Source organism: Neolamprologus multifasciatus, unplaced genomic scaffold, assembly GCF_963576455.1.
Source record: "Neolamprologus multifasciatus unplaced genomic scaffold, fNeoMul1.2 chr03_unloc_1, whole genome shotgun sequence".
Taxonomy (NCBI): domain Eukaryota; kingdom Metazoa; phylum Chordata; class Actinopteri; order Cichliformes; family Cichlidae; genus Neolamprologus; species Neolamprologus multifasciatus.
Window position 1 is genome coordinate 853,300 of NW_028181971.1, and position 26,747 is coordinate 880,046.

The window sequence follows — 26,747 nt, forward strand, 5'->3', positions numbered from 1 at the left end:
GTAAGAGGATTTCTGTAAAGATTTAAAGTTTTGGATAAATGAACATTTTCCAGAGATGGAAAATGGAGCAACATGTTTTAAAGATTAGTTCTTTTTGGAATTGAGTGTTTATTTTTCTTCTTATTCAGAACTTCAAGCTGCAGTTTGTCACCGTAACCTTAAATCTGCTCTGCAGAAGAAGTTCCAGTGTGTGTTTGAGGGGATCGCTAAAGCAGGAAACCCAACCCTTCTGAATCAGATCTACACAGAGCTCTACATCACAGAGGGAGGGACTGCAGAGGTCAATGATGAACATGAGGTCAGACAGATTGAAACAGCATCCAGGAAACCAGACAGACCAGAAACAACAATCAGACAAGAAGACATCTTTAAAGCCTCACCTGGAAGAGACGAACCAATCAGAACAGTGCTGACAAAGGGAGTGGCTGGCATTGGGAAAACAGTCTTAACACAGAAATACACCCTGGACTGGGCTGAAGACAACGCCAACCAGGACATCCAGTTCATATTTCCATTCACTTTCAGAGAGCTGAATGTGCTGAAAGAGGAAAAGTTCAGCTTGGTGGGACTTGTTCATCACTTCTTTACTGAAACCAAAGAAGCAGGAATCTGCAGCTTTGAAGACTTCCAGGTTGTGTTCATCTTTGATGGTCTGGATGAGTGTCGACTTCCTCTGGACTTCCACAAAACTACAATCCTAACTGACCCTAGAAAGTCCACCTCAGTGGATGTGCTGCTGATAAACCTCATGAGGGGGAAACTGCTTCCCTCTGCTCACCTCTGGATAACCACACGACCTGCAGCAGCCAATCAGATCCCTCCTGAGTGTGTTGGCATGGTTACAGAGGTCAGAGGGTTCACTGACCCACAGAAGGAGGAGTACTTCAGGAAGAGATTCAGAGATGAGGAGCTGGCCAGCAGGATCATCTCCCACATCAAAACATCACGAAGCCTCCACATCATGTGTCACATCCCAGTCTTCTGCTGGATCACTGCTACAGTTCTGGAGGATGTGCTGGAAACCAGAGAGGGAGGAGAGCTGCCCAAGACCCTGACTGAGATGTACATCCACTTCCTGGTGGTTCAGGCCAAAGTGAAGAAGGTCAAGTATGATGGAGGAGCTGAGACAGATCCACACTGGAGTCCAGAGAGCAGGAAGATGATTGAGTCTCTGGGAAAACTGGCTTTTGATCAGCTGCAGAAAGGAAACCTGATATTCTATGAATCAGACCTGACAGAGTGTGGCATCGATATCAGAGAAGCCTCAGTGTACTCAGGAGTGTTCACACAGATCTTTAAAGAGGAGAGAGGACTGTACCAGAATAAGGTGTTCTGCTTCATCCATCTGAGTGTTCAGGAGTTTCTGGCTGCTCTTCATGTCCATCTGACCTTCATCAACTCTGGACTCAATCTGCTTGAACAGAAACAAATAACCTCCAAGAGTTTTTGCTTTTTAAACCAAAAAGAATCTTTTCACCAGAGTGCTGTGAACAAGGCCTTACAGAGTCCAAATGGACACCTGGACTTGTTCCTTCGCTTCCTCCTGGGTCTTTCACTGCAGACCAATCAGAGTCTCCTACGAGTTCTGCTGACACAGACAGGAAGTAACTTACAGACCAATCAGAAAACAGTCCAGTACATCAAGAAGAAGCTCAGTGAGAATCTGTCTGCAGAGAAAAGCATCAATCTGATCCACTGTCTGAATGAACTGAATGATCGTTCTCTAGTGGAGGAGATCCAACAGTCCCTGAGATCAGGAAGTCTCTCCACAGATAAACTGTCTCCTGCTCAGTGGTCAGCTCTGGTCTTCATCTTACTGTCATCAGAAGAAGTTCTGGATGAGTTTGACTTTAAGAAATACTCTGCTTCAGAAGAGGCTCTTCTGAGAATGCTGCCAGTGGTCAAAGCCTCCAACAAAGCTCTGTAAGTAAACATGAATTCATTGCTTAAAATCTTATAATTGATGAAAATCTTAAAACCACGGGAAAAAAATCAGAAATGCTGAGTTCAAAGAACACTTAAAAAACATAAAAATAGTGAATTAAATGATGATCAGTCACTCAGTAAATATTTTTTCAGTCCAGCAGGCCGTGTCAGTATTTCTGACACATTTTTGTCTGTAACTCTTATCAAAGTACATTCCAGGCCCAGCCAATAAGAACATGAGCTCTGATCCTTCAGCCCCTCTGACAGGTTTATTATCATCAGCTTGTTCACGTCTCTAACTCCAGCAGTTTGTTTCATCATATGACCCCCTATGAGCAAGCGCTTTGGCGACAGTGGGAAGGAAAAACTCCCTTTTAACAGGAAGAAACCTCCGGCAGAACCAGGCTCAGGGAGGGGCGGCCATCTGCTGCGACTGGTTGGGGTGAGAGAAGGAAGACAGGATAAAGACATGCTGTGGAAGAGAGACAGAGATTAATAACAGATACGATTCAATACAGAGAGGTCTGTTAATACATAGTGAGTGAGAAAGGTGACTGGAAAGGAAAAACTCAATGCATCATGGGAATCCCCCGGCAGCCTACATCTATTGCAGCATAACTAAGGGAGGATTCAGGGTCACCTGGTCCAGCCCTAACTATATGCTTTAGCAAAAAGGGAAGTTTTAAGCCTAATCTTAAAAGTAGAGATAGTGTCTGTCTCCCGAATCCAAACTGGAAGCTGGTTCCACAGAAGAGGGGCCTGAAAACTGAAGGCTCTCCCTCCCATTCTACTTTTAAATACTCTAGGAACAACAAGTAGGCCTGCAGAGCGAGAGCGAAGTGCTCTAATAGGGTGATATGGTACTACAAGGTCATTAAGATAAGATGGGGCCTGATTATTTAAGACCTTGTATGTGAGGAGCAGGATTTTGAATTCAATTCTGGATTTAACAGGAAGCCAATGAAGGGAAGCCAAAACAGGAGAAATATGCTCTCTCTTTCTAGTCCCTGTCAGTACTCTTGCTGCAGCATTTTGGATTAACTGAAGGCTTTTCAGTGAGTTTTTTGGACATCCTGATAATAATGAATTGCAGTAGTCCAGCCTGGAAGTAATAAATGCATGAACTAGTTGTTCAGCGTCACTCTGAGACAGGATATTTCTAATTTTAGAGATGTTGCGCAAATGGAAGAACGCAGTCTTACATATTTGTTTAATATGTGCGTTGAAGGACATATCCTGGTCAAAAATGACTCCAAGGTTCCTCACAGTGTTACTGGAGGCCAAGGTAATGCCATCCAGAGTAAGAATCTGGTTAGATACCAAATTTCTAATCTTTTCAGCGCCGAGTACAATGACCTCAGTTTTATCTGAGTTGAGAAGCAGAAAGTTAGTGGCCATCCAAGTCTTTATGTCTTTAAGACATTCCTGCAGTTTAACTAATTGGTGTGTGTTATCTGGCTTCATGGACAGATAGAGCTGGGTGTCATCTGCATAGCAGTGAAAATGTATGCTATGTCTTCTAATGATGCTGCCTAGGGGAAGCATGTATAATGTAAACAGAATTGGTCCTAGCACTGAACCCTGTGGAACTCCATAATTAACCTCAGTGTGTGAAGAGGACTCTCCATTTACATGCACAAATTGGAGTCTATTAGATAGATATGATACAAACCACTGCAGTGCAATACCTGTAATACCTACAGCATGTTCTAATCGCTCTAATAGAATATTATGGTCAACAGTATCGAATGCTGCACTAAGGTCAAGAAGGACAAGCACAGAGATGAGTCCACTGTCAGAGGCCATAAGAAGATCATTTTTAACCTTCACTAAAGCTGTTTCTGTGCTGTGATGAGCTCTGAAACCTGACTGAAACTCTTCAAATAAACCATTCCTCTGCAGATGATCTGTTAGCTGTTTGACAACTACTCTTTCAAGGATTTTTGATATGAAAGGAAGGTTGGAGATTGGCCTATAATTAGCTAAGACTGCTGGGTCTAGAGATGGCTTTTTGAGTAAAGGTTTAACTGCAGCCACCTTGAAGGCCTGTGGTACATAGCCAATTATTAGAGATAGGTTGATCATATATAAGATCGAAGAATTAATCAATGGCAGAACTTCTTTGAGCAGTTTTGTAGGAATGGGGTCTAAAAGACACGTTGATGGTTTGGAGGAAGTAATTATTGACGTTAACTCAGAAAGATCGATTGGAAAAAAAGAGTCTAACTTAACATCAATGGAACTACAAGTAGCTGTAGATAATATTACATCTGTGGGATGATTATTGGTAATTTTTTCTCTAATGATAAAAATTTTATTTGTGAAGAAGTTCATGAAGTCATCACTAGTTAACGTTAAAGGGATGGTTGGCTCAAAAGAGCTCTGGCTTTTTGTCAGCCTGGCTACAGTGCTGAAGAGAAACCTGGGGTTGTTCTTATTTTCTTCAATCAGTGACGAATAGTAAGCTGTTCTGGCTTTGCGGAGGGCTTTCTTATAAAGCAACAAACTATTTCTCCAGGCTAAATGATGATCCTCTAAATTTGTGACACGCCATTTCCTCTCCAGATTACGAGTCGTCTGCTTGAGGGTACGTGTTTGAGAATTATACCACGAGGTCATGTACTTCTGATTAGAGACCTTAGTTTTCACTGGAGCTACAGTATCCAGAGTCGTACGTAGTGAGGAGGTGAAATTATTAACAAGATAATCGACCTCTGTTGGGGTAGCGTTCAGATAGCTGCTCTGCTCTGTGTTGGTACAGGGCATTGACGATGATAACAGTGGCTGGATTATATTCTTAAACTTAGTTACAGCGCTTTCAGAAAGACATCTACTTTGATAAAGTCCACTCTCCACTGCTGCGTAATCAATTATTGTAAATGTAAATGTTATCAAGAAATGATCAGACAGGAGAGGGTTTTCAGGAAACACGGAGAGGGTTTTCAGGAAACACAGTTTTCTCCCACTGTCCACAGACATGCAGTTAGATTACCTGGTGATCTAAACTTCATGAAGGTGTGTGTGTGTGAGAATGGCTGTCTGTCCCTCTGTGGGCTTAGTGGAAGAGACTGGATGAATCTCTGCTTTGTCTTTGATATTTCCTGACAGCAAACATTCTCCATGAAGTCTGCATTTCAGCTCATCTCCTTTATACACACCTTTAACAGGAAGAGTTTTATACAGCTAGTGTTTAAAATCCATTGTTACTAACAGTTAATTAGCATAACAATTACTGAATTATTAAAATTTTCTAAAATAATAGTTTTTGTTAATATTGTATGATAGTGTATACAGAATTATTAGCTCAGTAGGTAGAGTGGTCGCCACATTATCATAAGGTCAGGGGTCGAATCCACTGAACAGCCACCCTGAGGTACCCCTGAGCAAGGTACCATCAAGGTACCAATAGTGGGCACTGGACTGGTAGCACTCATAGTTTCATAGGTTTTTTTTTTTTTTTTTAAAAAGGTTTAACATATAAACAAATTTCATTTGATCACATATATTGTTTTTTGTTTTGTTTTTTCCTTTCTCTCTCAGACTGAGCAGCTGTAACCTGTCAGAAAAAGGTTGTAAAGTTTTATTGTCAGTGGTCAGCTCCCAGTCCTGTAGTCTGAGAGAACTGGACCTGAGTACCAACAGCCTGAAGGCTTCAGCAGTAAGGCTTCTGTCTGCTGCAGTGGAGAGTCCACACGCCAAACTGAATATTCTGAGGTCAGATCAATTTATATTCTGTTTAGTTCTGTTTGCTTATATGGTTGATGTTTGTTTTTGTTAATATCACCTAACAAAAATAATCAATAATTTAAACAGTAAAGGTAAACTTTATCCAGTTATCCTTGTTTCATAGCATTTTTATTCATTTCTAAGTTAAAGTGAACTTATACTAACCTGCTCAGCACAAGACAATAAGCTATTGCACCTTGATTACACTTTAACAACAATCTTTATTCATGTTTTTGTCTTCAGACTTAACATCTGTGAACTCTCAGAGGAAAACTGTGAAACTCTGTCCTCAGTTCTCAGCTCACAGTCCTCTAGTCTGACAGAGCTGGACCTGAGTATCAGAAAGCTGCAGGATTCAGGAGTGAAGCTTCTGTCTGCTGGACTACAACGTTTAAACTGTAAACTGAATACTCTGAGGTCAGATCAGAAAACATTTTGTTTTTAGAATTATTAATTAAAGTTCATACATATGATGTTGTTTCTTAGTATGTTCATGTTCAGACTCTCTTTTATTTTTCAGACTGAGTGGCTGTAACCTGTCAGAGAGAAGCTGTGACGCTCTGTCCTCAGTCCTCAGTTCCCAGTCCTCCAGTCTGAGAAAGCTGGACCTGAGTAACTCTGACCTGCAGGATTCAGGAGTGAAGCTTCTGTCTGCTGGATTAAAGAGTTCACAGTGTGCAGTGGAAACTCTCAGGTCAGGATTCAAACTTTTCCACAGATGATCATTTGAAATGTGCCTTATATTGTTGTATAAACAGGTAACCTTTATACAGCTGTCAAGTGAACTTTTATTTACATTTGAGTGGATAATTGGACTCTGAATTACTTTCAAAAGTAATTGGCGACTACTGATTGGTTTGCTGTTTGTTTTTTATTCACAGTGCTTACAGTACTTCTCAAAATGAGATGTTTATCTTTTCTTCTACAACACTTGGAACCACCATATCTTCTTGCTTCATTCATTCATTACAGTTTGATTTAAAGAATATTAGACTCGTAACATAATAAATATATTTATTTCACTTCTTCTTGAGTAAAGGGATGACTGTAGCCACAGCCTCCTTGGGACAGACTGAGCATCATCGGCCCCACTGTCCAATACCAGTAGGCAACACCAGTAGGTGAAGTGTCTTGTGTTCCAAGGACACAACGACCAAGACAGACAGAGCTGGGGATCGTACCGACAAGCTTCTGGTTACAAGATGAGGTTCCCAACCCCCTGAACCACGGTCTTATCCTCCAGTTCTTTGTTGATGATAATCACATAACAGGAGAGCAGCTGGGCATCCAGTGGAAGTGTGATGGAAATCAAAATCCTAAAACGGATTCGGTGCGGTCGCGTTACTATTTTTCAACAAACAGACGCTTGAAGCTGTGTTCAACTTACCGCATCTTATATCAGCTGCACGGAAGTAGCTGTAAGTAATCTGGGCGCTACAGCTTTAAGCAGCTGTATGCACTCCCGCCGACGGCTATCACTTTCTGGCAGACGATCACTTTTTGGCACAACACCTGGAGCTAAGGGGGCAAAACAATCGCACGAGTGCTGCTGTTTGACTGAGGAAGAATAAAGTAGTCGTGGTAAGCCAATCACATGACCACTTCAAGATGACAAAGCAACAGGTGACATATATCAGTTTTAAAATTGTGTTGATAGGCCAAGTAAAACCAGAGTCATGCTAAACAATATATACGCGGCGTTTTTTTCCTCAATAGTTTCGTGAAGGTGAAATATAGAGGTCAAATCAAAAGTAGTTAAAAATGACCAATTATACCCTGAACCCCAGAGGGTTGAACATTTTTTTTTAAAGTAAAGCAATAGTTACTTTTCAAGTAATTAATTACTTTTAGTAACTGCCTTACAATATTCTAACTCTAAGTAACTACGTAGAGTTAACTATAGTTAGTAGTATAGTTACTAGTTACTAAGAAGTAACTAGTAACTATAATTACTTGTTCAAAGTCACTTGCCCAACACTGATCCCAAACCATCTTCTTCAAATTTCTATCCCTGGATAAATGAAAATACTCAATTTCAGGAGATATTGTGTCAAGTTAGAACGTTTACGGAAGGCTTCCAAGCTTGAGGTTCATCGAGTAGATCTCAAGGAATCAATATCCTCACTTAACGACATGATAAAAAAGCTGGAACTGAATATTTTTCAAATCTAATAGCTTCAAAAAAGTATTGTTTGATACAATTATTAAAATTGTCTCTCCTGATATTCCTCGTGTACCAGTCTATGCTAAATCTGATTGTAATGAATATTTGAACGCCCTTGGAAAAAACAGTTGCAGAACAACTTAACGACTTTCTGGAGAAAAACAATGTTCTGGACATTTTCCAGTCTGGTTTCGGTAAACTGTCCTCCACTGAATTGGCTTAACTTAAAGTGTGTGGTGACATTCTGATGGCAGCAGACTCTGGAGAGTGCACCGAGTTGGATCTCACCTCACCTGCTTTTGATACTGTTGATCACAGCATCATAATATATAGGCTGAAGGACTTGTTCAGGATTACTGGTGTTGCTTAAAAATGGTTTCAGTCGTATCTATCTGAGAGATCTTTGACTGTCTGTATGAATCATGTGTTGTCTGAAACATCAGTTCTGCCTTCCGGGGTACCTTAAGGATCTGGTTTAGGTCCGATTCTCTTTTTGCTTTATATACGTCCTCTAGGCCACAGGTGACAATCTCCAGGCCTCGAGGGCCGGTGTCCTGCAGTTTTTAGATGTTTCCTTGATCCATCACATCTGATTTAAATGGCTAAATTCCTCCTCAACACGTCCTGAAGTTCTCCTGAGGCCTGGTAATGAACTAATCATGTGATTCAGGTGTGCTGACCCAGGGTTAGACCTAAAACCTGCAGGACACCGGCCCTCGAGGCCTGGAGTTCCCCACCCCTGCTCTAGGCCAAATTATCAGATATTACAATAATATTTCTTATCATCTCTACGCTGATGACATTCAGACATTCAAATACTGTTCTTTCAAAGATTCTCAGTTTGATACATTTTCTTGTTTAAATAATTGTCTGTCAGGAATCAAATAATGGTTAAACTTCAACGTTCTCCAGTTTAATACGGATAAAACAGAAACTTTGATCATTGCTCCTAATCACATGTCTTCAGAAATTAGGCAGCAGATCAGTTTTTAGGTCCTTCCATTAAATCGAGTCTCAGAAACGTATGTGTTATTTTCGACAGTTCAATGTTGCTTGAGAAACTCTCTAAACAACTGGTTCAAAGCTGTTTTTATCATCTAAGAAACATTTCTAAACTCAGACTGGTGTCAAAGGCAGAACTTGAGATGATTCTTCATGCTTTTATCTCTTCTCACTTGGATTATTGTAATGGTCTTTTTACTTGTCTCAACAAATCAGCTCTGGAGCTTCACAGTGTACAGAATGCTGCGGCGAGACTTTCAACTGGCACAAACAAGAGGTCACACATTACTCCAGTTTTGGCTTCTCTTCATTGGTTGCCACTAAAATTTAGGGTTCATTTTAACATTTTAGTCATAACTTTTAGAGCTGTACATGGTGAAGCTCCTCAGTGCATCTCTGACCTGTTGAAACCTCATGCTTCATCCCGAGCACTTAGGTCTTTAGGTCAGAGGTCACTGTTGGTCCCACGGACTCGGTTCAACACACGTGGGGATCAAGCTTTTCAGGCACTGAGGCTGTGGAACTCCCTGCTGTTGTCTTTTCGCTGTCTAGACTCCACTGACTCTTTTAAAAAGCAGCTGAAGACATTTCTATACAAACGAGATTATGTGCTATATAAATATATTCTACTTACTTGAATAAAAGTTCATTTATGAATATTTTTTTATTAAAATATTTATTTTCTTTACTCTATCACCCAATTAAATTATAATTCTGTAAATAAGGGTGATAGTGTGGCCTGTGTAGGTTGTCTTCAGGTTCTCTGCTTCCTCCTGCAGTCCAAAAACATGCATGCTGGGTTAACTGGAGTGATTGTCAGCATAAATGCATAAGTGTTTACCTGGCTACATCACCGTGGTTACTGATGCTGAACCTATAACCTGGTCTGGATCTGGGTCATATTCAGAGTGTGTGTTTAAAATTGACTGAAGTGCCTCGTTTTCACTGATTCTTTCATTTACAGAAAGCCTTAAGTGTGATATAGATTCAGTCATATCTGACTAATGTCAGTGAATGAGGCCGAGCTGTAAAGTCACAGCAGTCACACTGTATGTGTCTCATTGTCACTGGAGTTTAGGCTCCATGAATTCAGCTGGTGCTGCAGAAAAAGTAGAAATATTTCTGTTTGGTTCTGATCTGCTGCTAAGTCTCTTTTACAAAGAGAGCACTGCAGTTAATCCTGCTCATGTAGCCAGTTAGTAAAAACCCAAGTCACCGTCAGACACAGCAGACATTTAGTGATAATCTCACTGTATGTGGTCTTTTAGCACCTCCTAGTGGTGAACATGTGGAGTGTTGTTAGTCTGCGTGACGAGTGTAACTGTTGAGTGAGACACACCGGGCCTGCATGCTGGTAGCTCAGCCACAGCTCAGGTGTGGAGAAGCTGAAAAACAAGATTTTCTAGTTTGTAAGGAGGAAAAAACTGAGAGGACTGAGTTAAAGAGAGGCTAGAGAGTAATACAGAGCAGCCATGAAAGCTGCTCACACAGTTTAGACAGTTTAGCATCAAATGTTCTAGTGAGTTAGCTCCCAGCTAACAAGCACACCAGCTAATTAGCACACCAGCTAACTAGCACACCGGCTATCTAGGAAACCAGCTAAGTAGCAGACCAGCTGACTAGCGAACCGGCTAACTAGCACACTAGCTAAGTAGGACACCAGCCGACTAGCGAACCGGCTAACTTGCATAACAGCTAACTAGCACACGAGGTGACTAGCGAACCGGCTAATTAGCAAAGCGGCTAAATAGCACACCGGCTAACTAGCACACCGGCTAACTAGCAGACCAGCTAACTACAGCCACAGGCTGAAGGACGATTAAATGTAGTGGAGATATCAGGGATTACACTGGTGTGTCCAATTCACTCTTTAGCACTCCGGTTGACCCTGAACCATCCCTTAGTTATGGATAACAGACTGATTTTTTTTTTGTGTGTCTGCAGTCTGTCAGGCTGTCTGATCACAGAGGAGGGCTGCACTTCTCTGGCCTCAGCTCTGAGCTCCAACCCCTCCCATCTGAGAGAGCTGGACCTGAGCTACAATCATTCAGGTGACTCAGGAATTAAGCTGCTGTCGGCTGGACTGAAGGATCCAGGCTGGAGACTGGACACTCTCAGGTATGGAGAGAATGTCTGATAGAGGAGGAAGAGCTGGAAACATTTCCTGTGTCTTTCACTCACTTCCTGTTTGTTTCCTGCAGATGACACAAGAACAATCACACATGCAGGAATATTTTCAGGGACAGACACACTAGTCTAGCTGGATAGTACATGGATATTTATGTAGGGGGTCTCCAAGGTGTCTGTGTGCAGGAACATTAATGATAACTGATAAGTCATGTTGAGAGTTTCATTAAAAGTTTATGGACCTACAGTTAGGTCCATAAATATTTGGACAGAGACAACATTTTGTAACTTTAGATACACTTTATTAGGTCACAGGTGTACTATACCTGAGACAGTGGCCACTGTGTACCTAATAAAGTGTCAGCCATGTGTATGTTTCCCATGCTCTATGTCCACAGTCACAGTGACAGTCAGTGACACTGACAGAAGGATGAAACAAGGCTATGAATCATTTCAGTCTGTGTGTGTGACAAAGAGCCAGACAGGAGCAGCTAACATTTGGAAATGGAAGCTTTCTGGAAACATTCACGGCTGAATTCACAATAGATTTGTTCTCAAATGCACATTTAGCAGCTAATGCTAATACTGTTTTCCCTTTGCTTTCTACAACTTGAGCAGCTATTGCTAAGTAGGCCACTTTGCTCTGCTAAGGATTTGTGTGACCATGATGGAAACTCTGATAAGCTAATGCTGCTAAGCTAATGCTGTTAATGGGCCCTGTTAGAATCAATATTTCATTCTCATTCTGTTGTTTGAGAACAATATTAAAGTTTCACATTATTATAACACAAGAGAAAAGGGTATTAGCATTAGCTACTAGAGCTTATTCACCTCAAATTACCTTTAGCTGCTAATGGCAGCCTGCTTAGCATTAACTCCTCACTAATATAATGCTAATTTACATCAAATTAGCATTAGCTGCTCACATTGTTATAAGGAAAGAAAAAACGGTATTAGCATTACCTGCTAATAATTATTCACCCCTAATTAGAATAAGCTGCTAAAAGCAGCCTACTTAGCATTAACTCCCCACTCCGTTGTTACCCAATGGAAAAGAGTATTAGTATTAGCTACTATCATTTTTAATAAGTAAAAGAAAACAGTGTTAGCATCATTGGATAATGCTAACTCATATTAAATTAGCATTAGCTATTTACAACAGCGTACTTAGAATTAGCCGCTCACATTGTTAAAAAGTAAGGGAAAACAGTATTAGCAGTAGCGCATAATCCTAATTCACGTCAACGTAGTATTAGTTAATAAGGGCAGCCTACTTAGCATTAACTGCTCACTAATATAATGCTAATTCGCATCAAATTAGCATTAGCTGCTCAAGTTGTTATAAGCAAAGAGAAAACGGTATTAGCATTAGCTGCTAATAATTATTCACCTCTAATTAGAGTTAGCCCCTAATGGCAGCCTACTTAGCATTAACTCCTGACATTGTTATAATGCAGGGGAAAAGAGTTACCATTATCGGATAATGCTAATTCACCTCGAATTAGTATTAGCTAATAACGGTACATGCTTAGCATTAGCTGCTCACATTGTTATAAGGCAAGAAAATATGCTATTAGCATTAGCTGCCAATTTCTATTTACTTAAAATTAGCATTAGCGACTAATGGTAATCTACTTAACATTACTCCTCACTCATACAATGCTAATTCACATCAAATTAGCAATAGTTATTAACGGTAACACACATCACATTGTTCAATTCAATTCAATTCAATTTTATTTATATAGCGCCAAATCACAACAAAAGTCGCCTCAAGGCGCTTCATAGATACAGAGAAAAACCCAACAATCATATGACCCCCCTATGAGCAAGCGCTTTGGCGACAGTGGGAAGGAAAAACTTTTAACAGGAAGAAACCTCCGGCAGAGCCAGGCTCAGCGAGGGGCGGCCATCTGCTGCGACCGGTTGGGGTGAGAGAAGGAAGACAGGATAAAAGACATGCTGTGGAAGAGAGACAGAGGTTAATAACAGATATGATTCAATGCAGAGAAGTCTATTAAAACATATTGAGTGAGAAAAGTGACTGGAAAGGAAAAACGCAATGCATCATGGGAATCCCTCGGCAGCCTACGTCTATTGCAGCATAACTAAGGGAGGATTCAGGGTCACCTGGTCCAGGCCTAACTATATGCTTTAGCAAAAAGGAAAGTTTTAAGCCTAATCTTAAAAGTAGAGATAGTGTCTGTCTCCCGAATCCAAACTGGAAGCTGGTTCCACAGAAGAGGGGCCTGAAAACTGAAGGCTCTCCCTCCCATTCTACTTTTAAATACTCTAGGAACAACAAGTAGGCCTGCAGAGCAAGAGCGAAGTGCCCTAATAGGGTGATACGGTACTACAAGGTCATTAAGATAAGATGGGGCCTGATTTCTCTGTATCTATGAAGCGCCTTGAGGCGACATTTGTTGTGATTTGGCGCTATATAAATAAATTGAATTGAATTGAATTGAATTGAATTGATTATTTAAGACCTTGTATGTGAGGAGCAGGATTTTGAATTCAATTCTGGATTTAACAGGAAGCCAATGAAGGGAAGCCAAAACAGGAGAAATATGCTCTCTCTTTCTAGTCCCTGTCAGGACTCTTGCTGCAGCATTTTGGATTAGCTGAAGGCTTTTTTTTTGGACATCCTGATAATAATGAATTGCAGTAGTCCAGCCTGGAAGTAATAAATGCATTAACTAGTTTTTCAGCGTCACTCTGAGACAGGATATTTCTAATTTTAGAGATGTTGCGCAAATGGAAGAAAGCAGTCTTACATATTTGTTTAATATGTGCGTTGAAGGACATATCCTGGTCAAAAATGACTCCAAGGTTCCTCACAGTGTTACTGGAGGCCAAAGTAATGCCATCCAGAGTAAGAATCTGGTTAGATACCATATTTCTAAGCTTTTCAGGGCCGAGTACAATAACCTCAGTTTTATCTGAATTAAGAAGCAGAAAGTTCTTAATTCAGGTCTTTATGTCTTTAAGACATTCCTGCAGTTTAACTAATTGGTGTGTGTTATCTGGCTTCATGGACAGATAGAGCTGGGTGTCATCTGCATAGCAGTGTAAATGTATGCTATGTCTTCTAATGATGCTGCCTAAGGGAAGCATGTATAATGTAAACAGAATTGGTCCTAGCACTGAACCCTGTGGAACTCCATAATTAACCTCAGTGTGTGAAGAGGACTCTCCATTTACATGCACGAATTGGAGTCTATTAGATAGATATGATACAAACAACTGCAGTGCAGTACCTGTAACACCTACAGCATATTCTAGTCGCTCTAATAGAATATTATGGTCAACAGTATCGAATGGTGCACTAAGGTCAAGAAGGACAAGCACAGAGATGAGTCCACTGTCAGAGGCCATAAGAAGATCATTTGTAACCTTCACTAAAGCTGTTTCTGTGCTGTGATGAACTCTGAAACCTGACTGAAACTCTTCAAATAAACCATTCCTCTGCAGATGATCTGTTAGCTGTTTTACAACTATTCTTTCAAGGATTTTTGATATGAAAGGAAGGTTGGAGATTGGCCTATAATTAGCTAAGACTGCTGGGTCTAGAGATGGCTTTTTGAGTAAAGGTTTAACTACAGCCAGCTTGACGGCCTGTAGTACATAGCCGATTATTAGAGATAGGTTGATCATATTTAAGATTGAAGCATTAATTAATGGCAGTACTTCTTTGAGCAGTTTTGTAGGAATGGGGTCTAAAAAACACGTTGATGATTTGGAGGAAGTAATTATTAAAGTTAACTCAGAAAGATCAATTGGAGAAAAAGAGTCTAACTTAACATCAATGGTACTAAGAGTAGCTGTAGATAATATTACATCTGTGGGATGATAATTGGTAATATTTTATCTAATGATAAAAATTTTATTTGTGAAGAAGTTCATGAAGTCATTACTAGTTAACGTTAAAGGGATGGTTGGCTCGATAGAGCTCTGACTTTTTGTCAGCCTGGCTACAGTGCTGAAGAGAAACCTGGGGTTGTTCTTATTTTCTTCAATCAGTGATGGATAGTAAGATGTTCTGGCTTTGTGGAGGGCTTTCTTATAAAGCAACAAACTATTTCTCCAGGCTAAATGATGATCCTCTAAATTTGTGAGACGCCATTTCCTCTCCAGATTACGAGTCATCTGCTTTAGGCCCCGTGTTTGAGAATCATACCACGGAGTCAGGTACTTCTGATTTATGGCCTTTATTTTCACTGGAGCTACAGTATCCAGAGTCGTACGTAGTGAGGAGGTGAAATTATTAACAAGATAATCGACCTCTATTGGGGTAGCGTTCAGATAGCTGCTCTGATCTGTGTTGGTACAGGGCATTGACGATGATAACAGTGGCTGGATTATATTCTTAAATTTAGTTACAGCGCTTTCAGAAAGACATCTACTTTGATAAAGTCTGCTCTCCACTGCTGTGTAATCAATTATTGTAAATGTAAATGTTATCAGGAAATGATCAGACAGGAGAGGGTTTTCAGGAAACACTGTTAAATGTTCATATTTCTATGCCATATGTTAAAACAAGATCTAGAGTGTGATTAAAGTGGTGGGTGGGTTCTTTTACATTTTGAGAGAAACCAATTGAGTCTAATAACAGATTAAATGCCATGTTGAGGCTGTCATTTTTAGCATCTACATGGATGTTAAAGTCACCCACAATAATTATTTTATCTTAGCTCAGAACTAAATCAGATATAAAGTCTGAGAAATCAGACAGAAACTCTGTGTAAGGTCCAGGTGGACGATAGATGATAACAAGTAAGACTCGTTTCTGAGTTTCACAGCTGGGGGGGGGACAAGGCTAAGCATCAGGCTTTCAAATGAATTAAGAGTCTGTCTTGGTCTTTCATTAATTAATAGACTGGTGTGAAAAATTGCTGCCACACCGCCCCCTCGGCCTGTGATTCAAGATTTCTGGTAGTTAGAATGACTCGGGGGTGTTGATTCATTTAAACTAACATAATCATCCTGCTGCAACCAGGTTTCTGTAAGGCAGAGTAAATCAATTTGTTGATCAATTATTAAGTCATGTACTAACAGAGACTTGGAGGAGAGAGACCTAATATTTAATAATCCACATTTCACTGTTTTACTCTTTGGTTCAGATGTGGATACTGTATTGTTCTTTCTTTGTAAATGTTTATGTTTAAGTTGCTTGTTGCTGGTTTTTAGTTTGTTTTTTGTCTGTTTGGAAGCTGACACAGTCTCTATGGAGATGGGGTTTTTTTTTGGGGGGGGGGGGGGGGGTAGCAGGAGGAGAGAAGCTGCAGAGAGGCGTGTAAGACTGCGACTCTGCTTACATTGTTAAAATGTAAGAAAAAACAGTGTTAGCATTAGCGGATAAATTAGCATTAGCTAATAACGGCAACTTAGCATTAGCTGCTCACATTGTTAGAAATCAAGAGAATATGGTATTAGCATTAGTTGCCAATGCTTATTCACCTAAAATTAGCATTAGCCACTAATGGTAGCCTATTTAGCATAAGCTTCTTAATGCTAAATGAAGTTAATTAATGTTAAATAGGCTTAACTGAAATGAAAGTAATGTTAGCATTAGCTGCTGATATTGTTAAAAGGTAAGATAAAACATTGCTAGCAGCAGCGAATAATGCTAACACACAAAATAATTAGCATTAGCATTAGCTGTATGCTAATGTGAGAGATGCATACAGAGCCACCCCCCTCCCCCCACTAGGGAAGTCAGATCACAACCTGGTTTACCTACAGCCACAGTAAACACCCCTCGTCCAAAGGCAGCCTGTCACAACACGCTCCATCAGGAGATGGACCCCAGAAAAGGAGGATGCTCTGAGAGACTGTTATGACACCACAGACTGGGATGTGCTTCTGAGCCCACATGGTGAGACCATAGAGGGGGCGACACACTGTCTTACAGACTACCTCAACTTTTGTGTGGACACGGTCGCCCCTGCTAAGACGGTACGGTGTTACCCTAATAACAAATCGTGGGTAACACAGGAAGTCAAAGCTGTCCTCGACATGAAGAAGAAGGCTTTCAGGAGCAAAGTGAAGGAGGAGATGAAAGCGGCACAGCGGGAGGTGAAACGCTGCCTGAGGGAAGCAAAGGACACCTACAGGAGGAAGGTGGAGCAGAAGTTGGAGAGGAACAATGTGAGGGAGGTCTGGAATGGTGTGAAAACCATCACAGGCCACAACACCAAGAAGAGCACAGTGGGGGGGACTGTGGAGAAGGCAAACGAACTCAACAACTTCTTCAATAGGTTTGACCAGCCCACAACCCCCACACCCTCACCCTCACCTTTACTACAGAGCCCTCTCCCCACTCTCCTACCTCCCTCGCTTCCCCCCCTTCCTGACACTATGATGACACCCCCTTCCTCCAATCCCTCTCTCAGCAGCAGGACATCTTCCCCCCCCTTCTTCCAATCATCTCCCAGTGTCACAGTGGATCAGGTCAGGAGACAACTGAGGAAGCTTCGTCCCAGAAAGGCAGCAGGTCCAGACAAGGTGTGTCCTAGGATGCTAAAGGCGTGTGCTGCTGAACTTGGGGAGACGCTACAAACTGAACAGGATGGAGGTGGACCCCTGCCTGGTGGCTTGGATCTCCGACTACCTCACCAACAGGCCACAGTACGTCAGGCTGAAGGACATCACGTCTGACACTGTGGTCAGCAGCACAGGAGCACCACAGGGAACAGTGCTGTCCCCTCTTCTCTTCACCCTGTACACCTCTGACTTCTGCTAGAACTCTGAATTATGCCACATTCAGAAGTTTGCAGACGACACAGCCATCATGGGGTGTATCTGGGATAATCAGGAAGAGGAGTACAGAAGTCTGGTGAGGAACTTTGTCGCATGGAGTCACACAAACCACCTGCAACTCAACACCTCAAAGACTAAGGAACTGGTTGTGGACTTTGGGAGGTCCAGAGCAGGTCAACTGCCGGTTCAGATAGAGGGGCAGGAGGTGGAGGTGGTCAACAAGTACAAGTACCTCGGGCTGTGGGGAGAGGGAGGGGAAACAGGAGGACAAAGGAGGGGGGAACAACCAAGCTGTCGTGCCTCTTCACTTCACTGTGCAATTACCTTTTGTGCAATACTTTTTGTTAATAGTCAACAGTGCAATAGACTCCATACTTGAAATGTGCCATTCACTTGTATTTTTATTTTATTTTTATTTTTATTCCTATTTATTCTATTTATCCCCTTTGTACATTTTTATCTATATATGTCTTTGTATTTATATATATATATATATATATATATATATATATATATATAATATTCTGTAACTCTGTAACTTCTGTCGGTGCTGTGCTTTTTTGGAAACCAAATTTCCCAGAGGAACCCACCCGAGGGATTAATAAAGTTTTATCTTATCTTATCTTATCTTATCTTATCTTATTACCTAAGAATGGCAGCCTTCTTAGAATTAGCTGCTTATATTGTCATAATGCAAGGGAAAAGAGTTGGCAAAAACATTGTTAGCATTAGTGGTTAATGCTAATTCACCTAAGTTAGCATTAGCTAATGATGGCTACGTACCTAGCATTAGCTACTGATATTGATTTAAAGCAAGAAAATATGGTATTAGCATTAGCTTTTAATGCCTTTTCATCTAAAATTAGAATTAGCCACTAATGGCATCCTATTTAGCATTAACTCTTCACATCGCAGGGGAAAAGTTAAAATTGAATAAAAAAAAGTGTTCACATTAGCTACTCATATTGTTAAAAAGTAAGTGTTAGCATTAGTACATAATGCTAATTCACATCAAATTAGCATTAGTTAATAACGGCAGCCTATTTAGCATTAGCAGATAATGTTGACCTTGGCCCACTGGAAAAGTTAAGAACTAAAGATTTGGGAGTGTTTCTCGATAGTTCATTCTCATTTGAGAAACAAATGAATTCTGTTATTAAAACCAGCTGTAAGGTTTATATTGTTGATTGGCATTTATGCTTAGAAATATTTACTCATATATGCTTAGAGTTGTATAATCGATTGCATGATGATAGAGGTTTGATCCTTAGTAGTCTGTAAAGACTTTGTGTGCCTTCCAGAGTGCTCTGGCATGCACACACCACTTGGGGCCATGAGAGAGGTCGTACCTTCTCTTACTGATTTATGGTGTAGAGCAGGGGTCTCAAACTCAATTTAGCTGGGGGCCGCTGCAGGCAGAGTCTGGGTGAGGCTGGGCCGCATTAGGTTTTCCACAAGAAAGGCATGGTTAAAAAAGTCCAGTCTTCTCGAATCTCTTTATTTTTATTTTTTTTAACACAAAATATGAAAAATAAATAAACAAATTAAGAATTAATAAGAAAATAAATCAATCTGTAATACATTAATAAAATAATAATAAGATATTTTTAGTCAGTGAACTTATGTGTTTTTTTCAGTCTTCTATATCTGCTGTATTTAGATTGAAATGTCTGTATTAACAGTTCTATAACCTTCTTCTGAACATGAATGGAACACTGTAGAAAATGAACTGTTCTTCTGAACATGGCTTCTCTTGCCTACTCCTTGCTGCTAGAGACCTGGCAGCATTTCCTCTCGCATAGCCGAGCCAGATTTGGCCTGAGGGAGGAAGCAGTTGCGACCCTCAGTATGTCTTGAAGATGATCATCCGTAAGTCTGGACCTGTACTTGGACTTATTGAAGTTCAAAGTGGAGAAGAGCTTTTCGCACAAGTATGTGCTACCAAAAAGGCACATGGTCCGCTTGAACATTGGGGAAAGCCGAGGGAAACTAGGGCTCAATTCTCTCAAAAATTGTCCAAGCTTGTCTGCTTTTCCACTCACCTCCCTGAACTTTGCTTTGAGTTCAGAGTTGCACTGCAGCTCAATGAGCTCCATTTGAAGCACAGAAGGGGCATCTTGCACATCAAAGGAGAAGGGGTCTGCAAAAATTTAAAAGGTGGCTCTGTGTGTCTTGAAGTCAGCAAATCTGTGATCAAATTCCTCCTGTAGCCTCAAAATGACATCAACATACTTGTCAGCACTGAATGGTGTGCCTGCATCCACGAGTGCCTTGCATGCTGGGAAATGGCAAAGGTTTGTCTGAGAGAGCTGAGCTTTCCAGAGCGCAAGTTTTGTGGAGAATGCTCTCACGTTGTCATAGGCAGCACTGACAAGTTGCCCCTGGCCTTGAAACGTCTTGTTCAGTACATTAAGCTCATGTGTTATATCAACAAGAAAAGCTAAGTCCATGAGCCATTTGGGATCAGTTAGCACAGGAACACTAACTCCATCCTTCTCCATGAAGGCTTCACTTCTGTTCTCAACTCAAAAAGTCTCTTTAATACATTTCCCCTGCTGAGCCAACGTACCTCAGTGAAGTCGAGCACATCCCCATATTCTGACTCCATTTCCTCTAAAAAAAAGCACAGAACCTTCGGTGCTTTAAGCCCCTGGATCTGATTTGGTTGATGCATTTCACAACAATAGACATCACATTATCAAACTTCAGGCATTTGCTGCAAAAGACCTGCTGATGGATAATGCAGTGCAGAGCAATGGCCTCCTCCACGCCTTCCTCTTCCAGTTTTTTTTGAACAAGTGCCACCAGTCCATTTTTCCTCCCTGTCATTGATGGCGCTCCATCTGTTGTTATTCCAACAAACCTCTTCCATGGCAAACCAACATTCTCAATGGCATCACACAGCTTGTAAATATCTGCTGAGCGGTGGTCTGGCCATGCATTGGAATTACTGTGAGCAGCTCCTCCATCACTTCAAAACTGTCATCAACACCACGGACATACATTGGGAGCTGGGCAGTGTCGGTGATGTCTGTGGTCTCATCAAGAGCGACTGAGTATACACTGAAACATTTGGCTTTCTCACACAGTTGGTCATAAATGTCACTTGACAGGTCAGAAATGCGATCTGCTGCGGTGTTGGCAGAAAGGCTGATGTTGCTAAACTGACCTTTCTTTCCCGGACAGACAATATTTGCAGCCTGCAATATGCACTTTTAGAGAAATTCACCTTCTGTGAATGGCTTCCCTGCTTTAGCAATCATCTCACTAACCACGTGGCTTCGACTGCTGCATTATTCTCTTTGGTTGCTTTCTTGAAGAAATCTTGCTGCCTCAGTAGATCTGTTTTAAGACTGGCAACCCGGTTCGCTCTCTCATCTCCCTGGTATTTTGCATCCACCTCAGCATGTCTGGTTGTGTAATGACGTTTCAAATTGTATTCCTTGTGCACCGCAACTTTCTCTGTGCTAATAAGACAGGTCGGGGTGCCCCTGTGCTCAGCAAAGAAATATTGCATTTCCCACTTTTCCTGAAATTGTCAGTGCTCATCACCAACCTTTCTCTTCACCGCAGGCTTTGAAAAAGACATGTTTAGGGCTATGTAACATATATAATTCTACTTGGTGTCACTGTCGCATTGTAGTTTCAATCAAGCGTTTAGCCGACGGACGGGGAACGTCTCAACGCGTAGAGAACGTCATTTCTGCTTCTTTTTCTTGCAACCGTAGCACGGCGATCGGCAGATAAAAAGCCGGTAGCAGTCTCCTTTGTTTTTACGCTCGATGTTCATGTCTTTTGTGATGACACGAACACCGTGGCGTTTGCAGATGGTAGAAAGCACAGGGATGGCGAGCGCAAAAAAGGCAACTGCTCACGGCGCCGGGCTGTTGTTACAGGAGAAAGAAGCGCAAATGACACCGTGACATATAACAAATAACATCACCTGTTTCTGATGTTAGTTGTTTTGACTGCTTTTACATTATATTGAAATATATGTAATGTTCATGTATGCTGCAATGCAGACGGAGTGATGCAAATAAAAAACATCGACCCACATATTACGGTGCGACCCTATAATTAGTCCAGGTTACCGGGGACTGTTATTGTCGATGAACAGGTGTCGCTATGTGACTGCAGACTAAATTGGGCTGCATTGAGTTCATTACTTTTCTTTTATCCCGCCGCCTACGCATCACTTTGAGAGTTAATATGAGATCTCTCTCTGTGAAAAAATAACTAAAAATCCCACAGATGTGTGTATAAATCTATAAACGTATAATGTCCTCCTGGGCAGCAACTTAAAAAAACAACTTTTTTTGAAGTGTTGTGAACGCAGCACGCTGGGGCGAATGTCCGCGTTTGAGTTTGAGACCCCTGGTGTAGGAGGACACCTACTCTGTGTCTGGTTAAGTATAAGAGCCTTTGTTAGGGGGACCACTGGACTCTTAGCACCAGCTTTGGGGTCACAGGGTCACATCTGGAACACACACACACACACACACACACACACACCTACACTATGCACAGACTGGTACTCTTTGTTCATACCTGTGTAAGACGTCATATGTTAATGAACTTATGCATATTAATGTAACCTCAATAAAGAGCAGTGTTACGAGGGAGCAGACGAGAGCGACTGAGGTCAAGTGAAGGAACGGCGCTGTCACAGTTCTCTCCCTCATCAATTGTCTGGTTCCAGCGGTGGGTCTGTGCTAGACGACCCATCACCAGCTTGTTCCAGCTTTTTCCACTGGTTACCAGTACGTGGTAGAATCCACTTCCAGATCTTGTTGTTTGTCTTTAAATCTCTGAATGGATTGGCTCCATCTTATCTCTCTTTAACAAAATAATCCAAGTCGAGCCCTCAGGTCTGCAGATAAGTAGCTTCTGACCAGAACTAGACGTAAAAACAGAGGTGAGCTTTATCGATCGCTGCAGCCAAACTCTGGAACAGTCGCCCTTCACATCAGGTCGTCACCAACACTCGACATTTTTAAAACCCGGTTGGAAACACATTTGTACTCTGTAGCTTTCAATTCTGACGAGTCTTTATAGTAATTACTGTGTATGTTTCCTATTTTCTCTCTACTCTGTGCAGCACTTTGGCTCAACCTGTTTTTAAATGTGCTGATAAATAAATGTAGATTTCTTTGAATAAAACAGTGGAGCCGAGCTTTGAGCTCAGTGTGTAACAGTGTGTGTATGAGAGCCATGTAATGTCCATGTGTGCGTGCTGACTGTGCTGCTCTGACCCCCTCCTCCTTTCAGGGTGGAGCCTGCTGGAGTCCGATGGTTGAGACCAGGTCTGAGGAAGTGTAAGTGTGTTTTTAATGGGATTCATGAAAACAAAGCAGCACACATTCAACCATCTTCATCATGTCAGGAGTCATCATCAAAGTGTCAATCAATGAACAGATGATGGATCAATAACTGCAGCTGGATTGTGTTTGTTCTCTCCATCAGATTCCTGTCAACTCACAATCAACACAAACACAGTGAACACAAAGCTCCAACTGTCTGACAACAACAGGAAGGTGACACATGTGGAGGAGGTTCAGTCATATCCTGATCATCCAGAAAGATTTGATGGTTATCTTCAGCTGATGTGTAGAAATGGTCTGACTGGTCGCTGTTACTGGGAGGTTGAGTGGAGAGGAGGCGTTTATATATCAGTGAGTTACAGAAGCATCAGAAGGAAAGGAGGCAGTGATGACTGTGTGTTTGGATGCAATGATCAGTCCTGGAGTCTGGAATGTGATGAAGACTACGATGATTTTACTGTCTGGCACAATAACAGATCAACATCCATCTCCTCCTCCTCTTCCTCCTCCTCCTCCTCCTCCTCTGTCTCTAACAGAGCAGCAGTGTATGTGGACTGTCCTGCTGGCACTCTGTCCTTCTACAGAGTCTCCTCTGACACTCTGATCCACCTCCACACCTTCAACACCACATTCACTCAAACTCTTTATCCTGGGTTTGGGTTTAGACTCTGGTCTCCTGGTTGCTCAGTGTCCCTGTGCTGAGTGGGGTGTAAAGAGTGTCTCCTGTTACAGAAACACTCTGACTGTTGAACAGATAGTTCAGTATGTACATGTCTGTCTCTTTCACTCACAAACACGTTTTCAGATTCATGGATTCAATCAGTTGATGTTTGAAACTCTTCTAAATGATTCCTTGTAAACTTCTTCCTCTTCAGTCACAAACAAACAGGAAGTGATGTCACATGTGTTCCTGTCCACACAGCAGAATGAGTCTATTGCTGACAGTGATGTACAAACAGAGTGAGCATTTCTGAGGCCCAAAATAAACTGAGTAGTTCACTGAATGAACAATGGACTGCGAGCTCAGTTCCTTCATTATTAGTATGGATTATATATGTATATGTATTATATTAGTATCATATATATCAGGTGCTGCTGGTTTCAGTCATTGTGCAAATGTGCTGTTTGTAAGGTTGTAAAGCTGCAGTCAGCTGAGACTGAAGAAGTCACCTGATCAGTGAGCAAACTTTTCTGAAAACGTCCAGATGAACAGAATCAACCTTTTGGGATCAGCCAGCAATGCAGCATCATTGTTGTTCAGGTTCAGAGGTTTGCAGGAATGAACTGATGACCAGAAACAGCTGCAAAGTCCAATAAAATACCAGCTGGAGTTCAGCTGCATTTGAAGAAGTCAAAGAAAAGTAAGGATGGCAAAGGGCGATGTTTTCTTCCAAAGAACTGAAAACATGGTCGACGCCTCATTAGAAGAATGATCTGGACATTTGTGAGGAACTCTAACCAAGAAAGCAACACAAGAAAGCAACGTCAAACAGATCCAACAGACAGTTTCCATGACTGGAAGTGTTGAGTGTAAAAATGCTACATTGCATTATTGCATCCTCTCACCACAGGAGGTGCTGTTGGCACCACTGATTGCTGATCAGCTGTTCTCTGATGATCTGATTGATACTGTGAATAACGGGACTCACTGAACTCTGTGACACAGTGAAGATTACAGAGTTGAACTTCAACATCCGACTGACGTCACACAGACAGAAGGATGAACCAGTGAGGCACAGAACACAGTTACTGGAGATACTGGATCAGCTCCATGTGAACCTCTGATGGAGAAGCTGCTGAGCCAGAGAAACATCAGGACATGACAGGCAGCTGCACTTATCTAACAACATGTAGCAGAGCTAATCTATGTTAGAGGATCTTTCACAGCAGCTGAAGCCAAAGTCCAACACTGGATAGCAGCTGAGTCTGTGCTGAGTGTAGTGTTACAGGAAAAGGGCAGAAACACTGACACTGGTAGCTCACAGTGATGCTGACTGGGGCACAGAGCTGAATGATGCAGCATCAGGACACTGTTTCAGTCTGACTGACAGAGAAACCTGTAGCTGTATCTACATGTGAGGCAGAGGCTACACAAGCAGCTTTCTATGTTTCACAGTGACTGAGATCTTCAGTGGGGGTGGACATGCTCCTGTACAGACCTCTGAGGAGAACCAAGGTGCAGTCAAAGAGTCCAGTCTGTCCTCACAGATGTGAACATGTGGTTTCATCAGGTCTGCTGTCAGCTAGCAGGCTCACATCAGAATCACTGTTCCTGAAAAACACAGTCTGTGTGACATCATCAGTCAGCTGATCGTCCCAGATCTGAATGGTTTCTGTCTCTACTGAGGAAGTCAGAGAATATCACTGAGGTGTGGATCAGGTCTGAGTGAGCTGTGGAGGGACAGCTTTAAACAGTCCACAGGTCTCACGTCCTGCTCAGTCTGGTAGCAGATACCTCGTATTGTTCCAGATGTGCTGACATCACCAGCAGCAGCAGCACAGCTGTGTGATACGATGAATCTCAGTTATTGATCCAACACACAGTAAATACAAAGATCAGGATTTCTGAGAGTAATCATTATGAGTCTGAACACATGATCACTGAATGTTAGTCTCCACAATAATAAGCTAACACAAGCAAACACAGCTTTCAGCTCTTATTTTGAAACTGGCTTATTTAGAGAGCTGTGATGTGAGCGTGCCTGGCTCTGAGGCACTTGGGTCAGCCTCTGTTGTTTAGAAGTGTTACAGACTGTGAATGACACAGACCTGTCAGTTTTCATGTTTGTCTGTAACACAGCTCAGGGGCTCCATGCTGAACGCATCCATCCAGTGTTATTGATCCAGTACTAATACCAGCATTGGGATCAATACTACAATACACAATCACATGTGTCCACGTGATGCAGTTTGAAGAGCAATAAGATGTGTCTGTATGAGGAGGCGGGGTCACAGGAGGTTCACAGAAACTCTGCAGCAGCATCATCAGCTCACATGGAAACTTTGATGATTCACTTCTGTGGTGTTTTTACAGAAACACGTCACAAAATTAGCTCCACCTGTTTTGTGTGTGAGCTTTGAGTTTCTTGTCTTCATTCTGGATTCTTGTGTTGTTAAACTGGGACTCACTGTTTAAAGCACTGAGTGCTCATAGAGAGATGCTCCATGAGTCCCAGTACAGACTACAAACATGGTGGAAACTTAGCTTTGATATCCACACACTCTGCACGTCTGTGAGTAACTGTGATGAAGATGTGCAGAGATCTGTGTACAAACAGGAGAAAGACTGTAAAGACTCTGTGCTTCTAACAGCCTCTGTTAACATATGTGAGGCTGTTTGTTGTTGTTGCCATGGAGCTTTTCACTGTTTGGGTCAGCAGGTCATGTGATCAGGTTTGTTCTGTGAAAGCTGGACGATGGTTCAGTGTCAGGGTTTGTTTGCATTCATCAATAAATATCTAAATAAATCAAAGACTCCATGTTTTTTCTTTCATCATGTGACCTCTGCTCATCCATCTCTGTGTGTATCAGGATACATTTAGTTCATAATACACAGAAAAATCAGAGTTATTACCTGTAATAAATGTGAAAGTAAAGATTCCTGCAGTGATAACCAGGCAGGACTGAAACACATCCAAGCTGTCACCACGGTAACAGCACCGTCCATCCACAGGTGAGGGGAGGAGCAAAAAGAGGGACTTTCACCATTTTATACTAAA

At 41.7% G+C, this 26,747-nt stretch overlaps 3 protein-coding genes across 7 annotated transcripts in view; all 3 read left to right on the plus strand.

The window, feature by feature from the left end:
- LOC146490519 (uncharacterized) overlaps positions 1 to 26,747 on the plus strand; it is a 184,542-nt gene that overhangs the window by 91,841 nt on the left and 65,954 nt on the right. For 2 of the 5 annotated variants that reach the window (XM_085152979.1, XM_085152982.1), the window contains 7 exons: positions 129 to 1,923; positions 5,467 to 5,640; positions 5,896 to 6,069; positions 6,173 to 6,346; positions 10,763 to 10,936; positions 22,976 to 23,022; positions 23,171 to 26,694. The exons of 1 other annotated variant lie outside the window; for it this stretch is intronic. In XM_085152979.1, coding sequence (XP_085009105.1) covers positions 129 to 1,923; positions 5,467 to 5,640; positions 5,896 to 6,069; positions 6,173 to 6,346; positions 10,763 to 10,936; positions 22,976 to 23,022; positions 23,171 to 23,730 — 3,098 coding nt within the window. In that variant the 3' untranslated portion in view covers positions 23,731 to 26,694. Of the gene's footprint in view, positions 1 to 128; positions 1,924 to 5,466; positions 5,641 to 5,895; positions 6,070 to 6,172; positions 6,347 to 10,762; positions 10,937 to 22,975; positions 23,023 to 23,170; positions 26,695 to 26,747 lie in introns of those variants that run through there. 2 more of the 5 variants (XM_085152978.1, XM_085152980.1) reach the window with 1 other exon arrangement.
- The window catches only part of LOC146490521 (protein NLRC3-like), a 170,905-nt gene that overhangs the window by 3,939 nt on the left and 140,219 nt on the right, over positions 1 to 26,747 (plus strand). The window lies entirely within an intron of this gene.
- Positions 16,222 to 17,946, plus strand: LOC146490522 (uncharacterized). Its single transcript, XM_085153101.1, has one exon. The coding sequence runs from the start codon at positions 16,964 to 16,966 to the stop codon at positions 17,603 to 17,605; it is 642 nt and encodes a 213-aa protein (XP_085009227.1). The 5' UTR covers positions 16,222 to 16,963; the 3' UTR covers positions 17,606 to 17,946.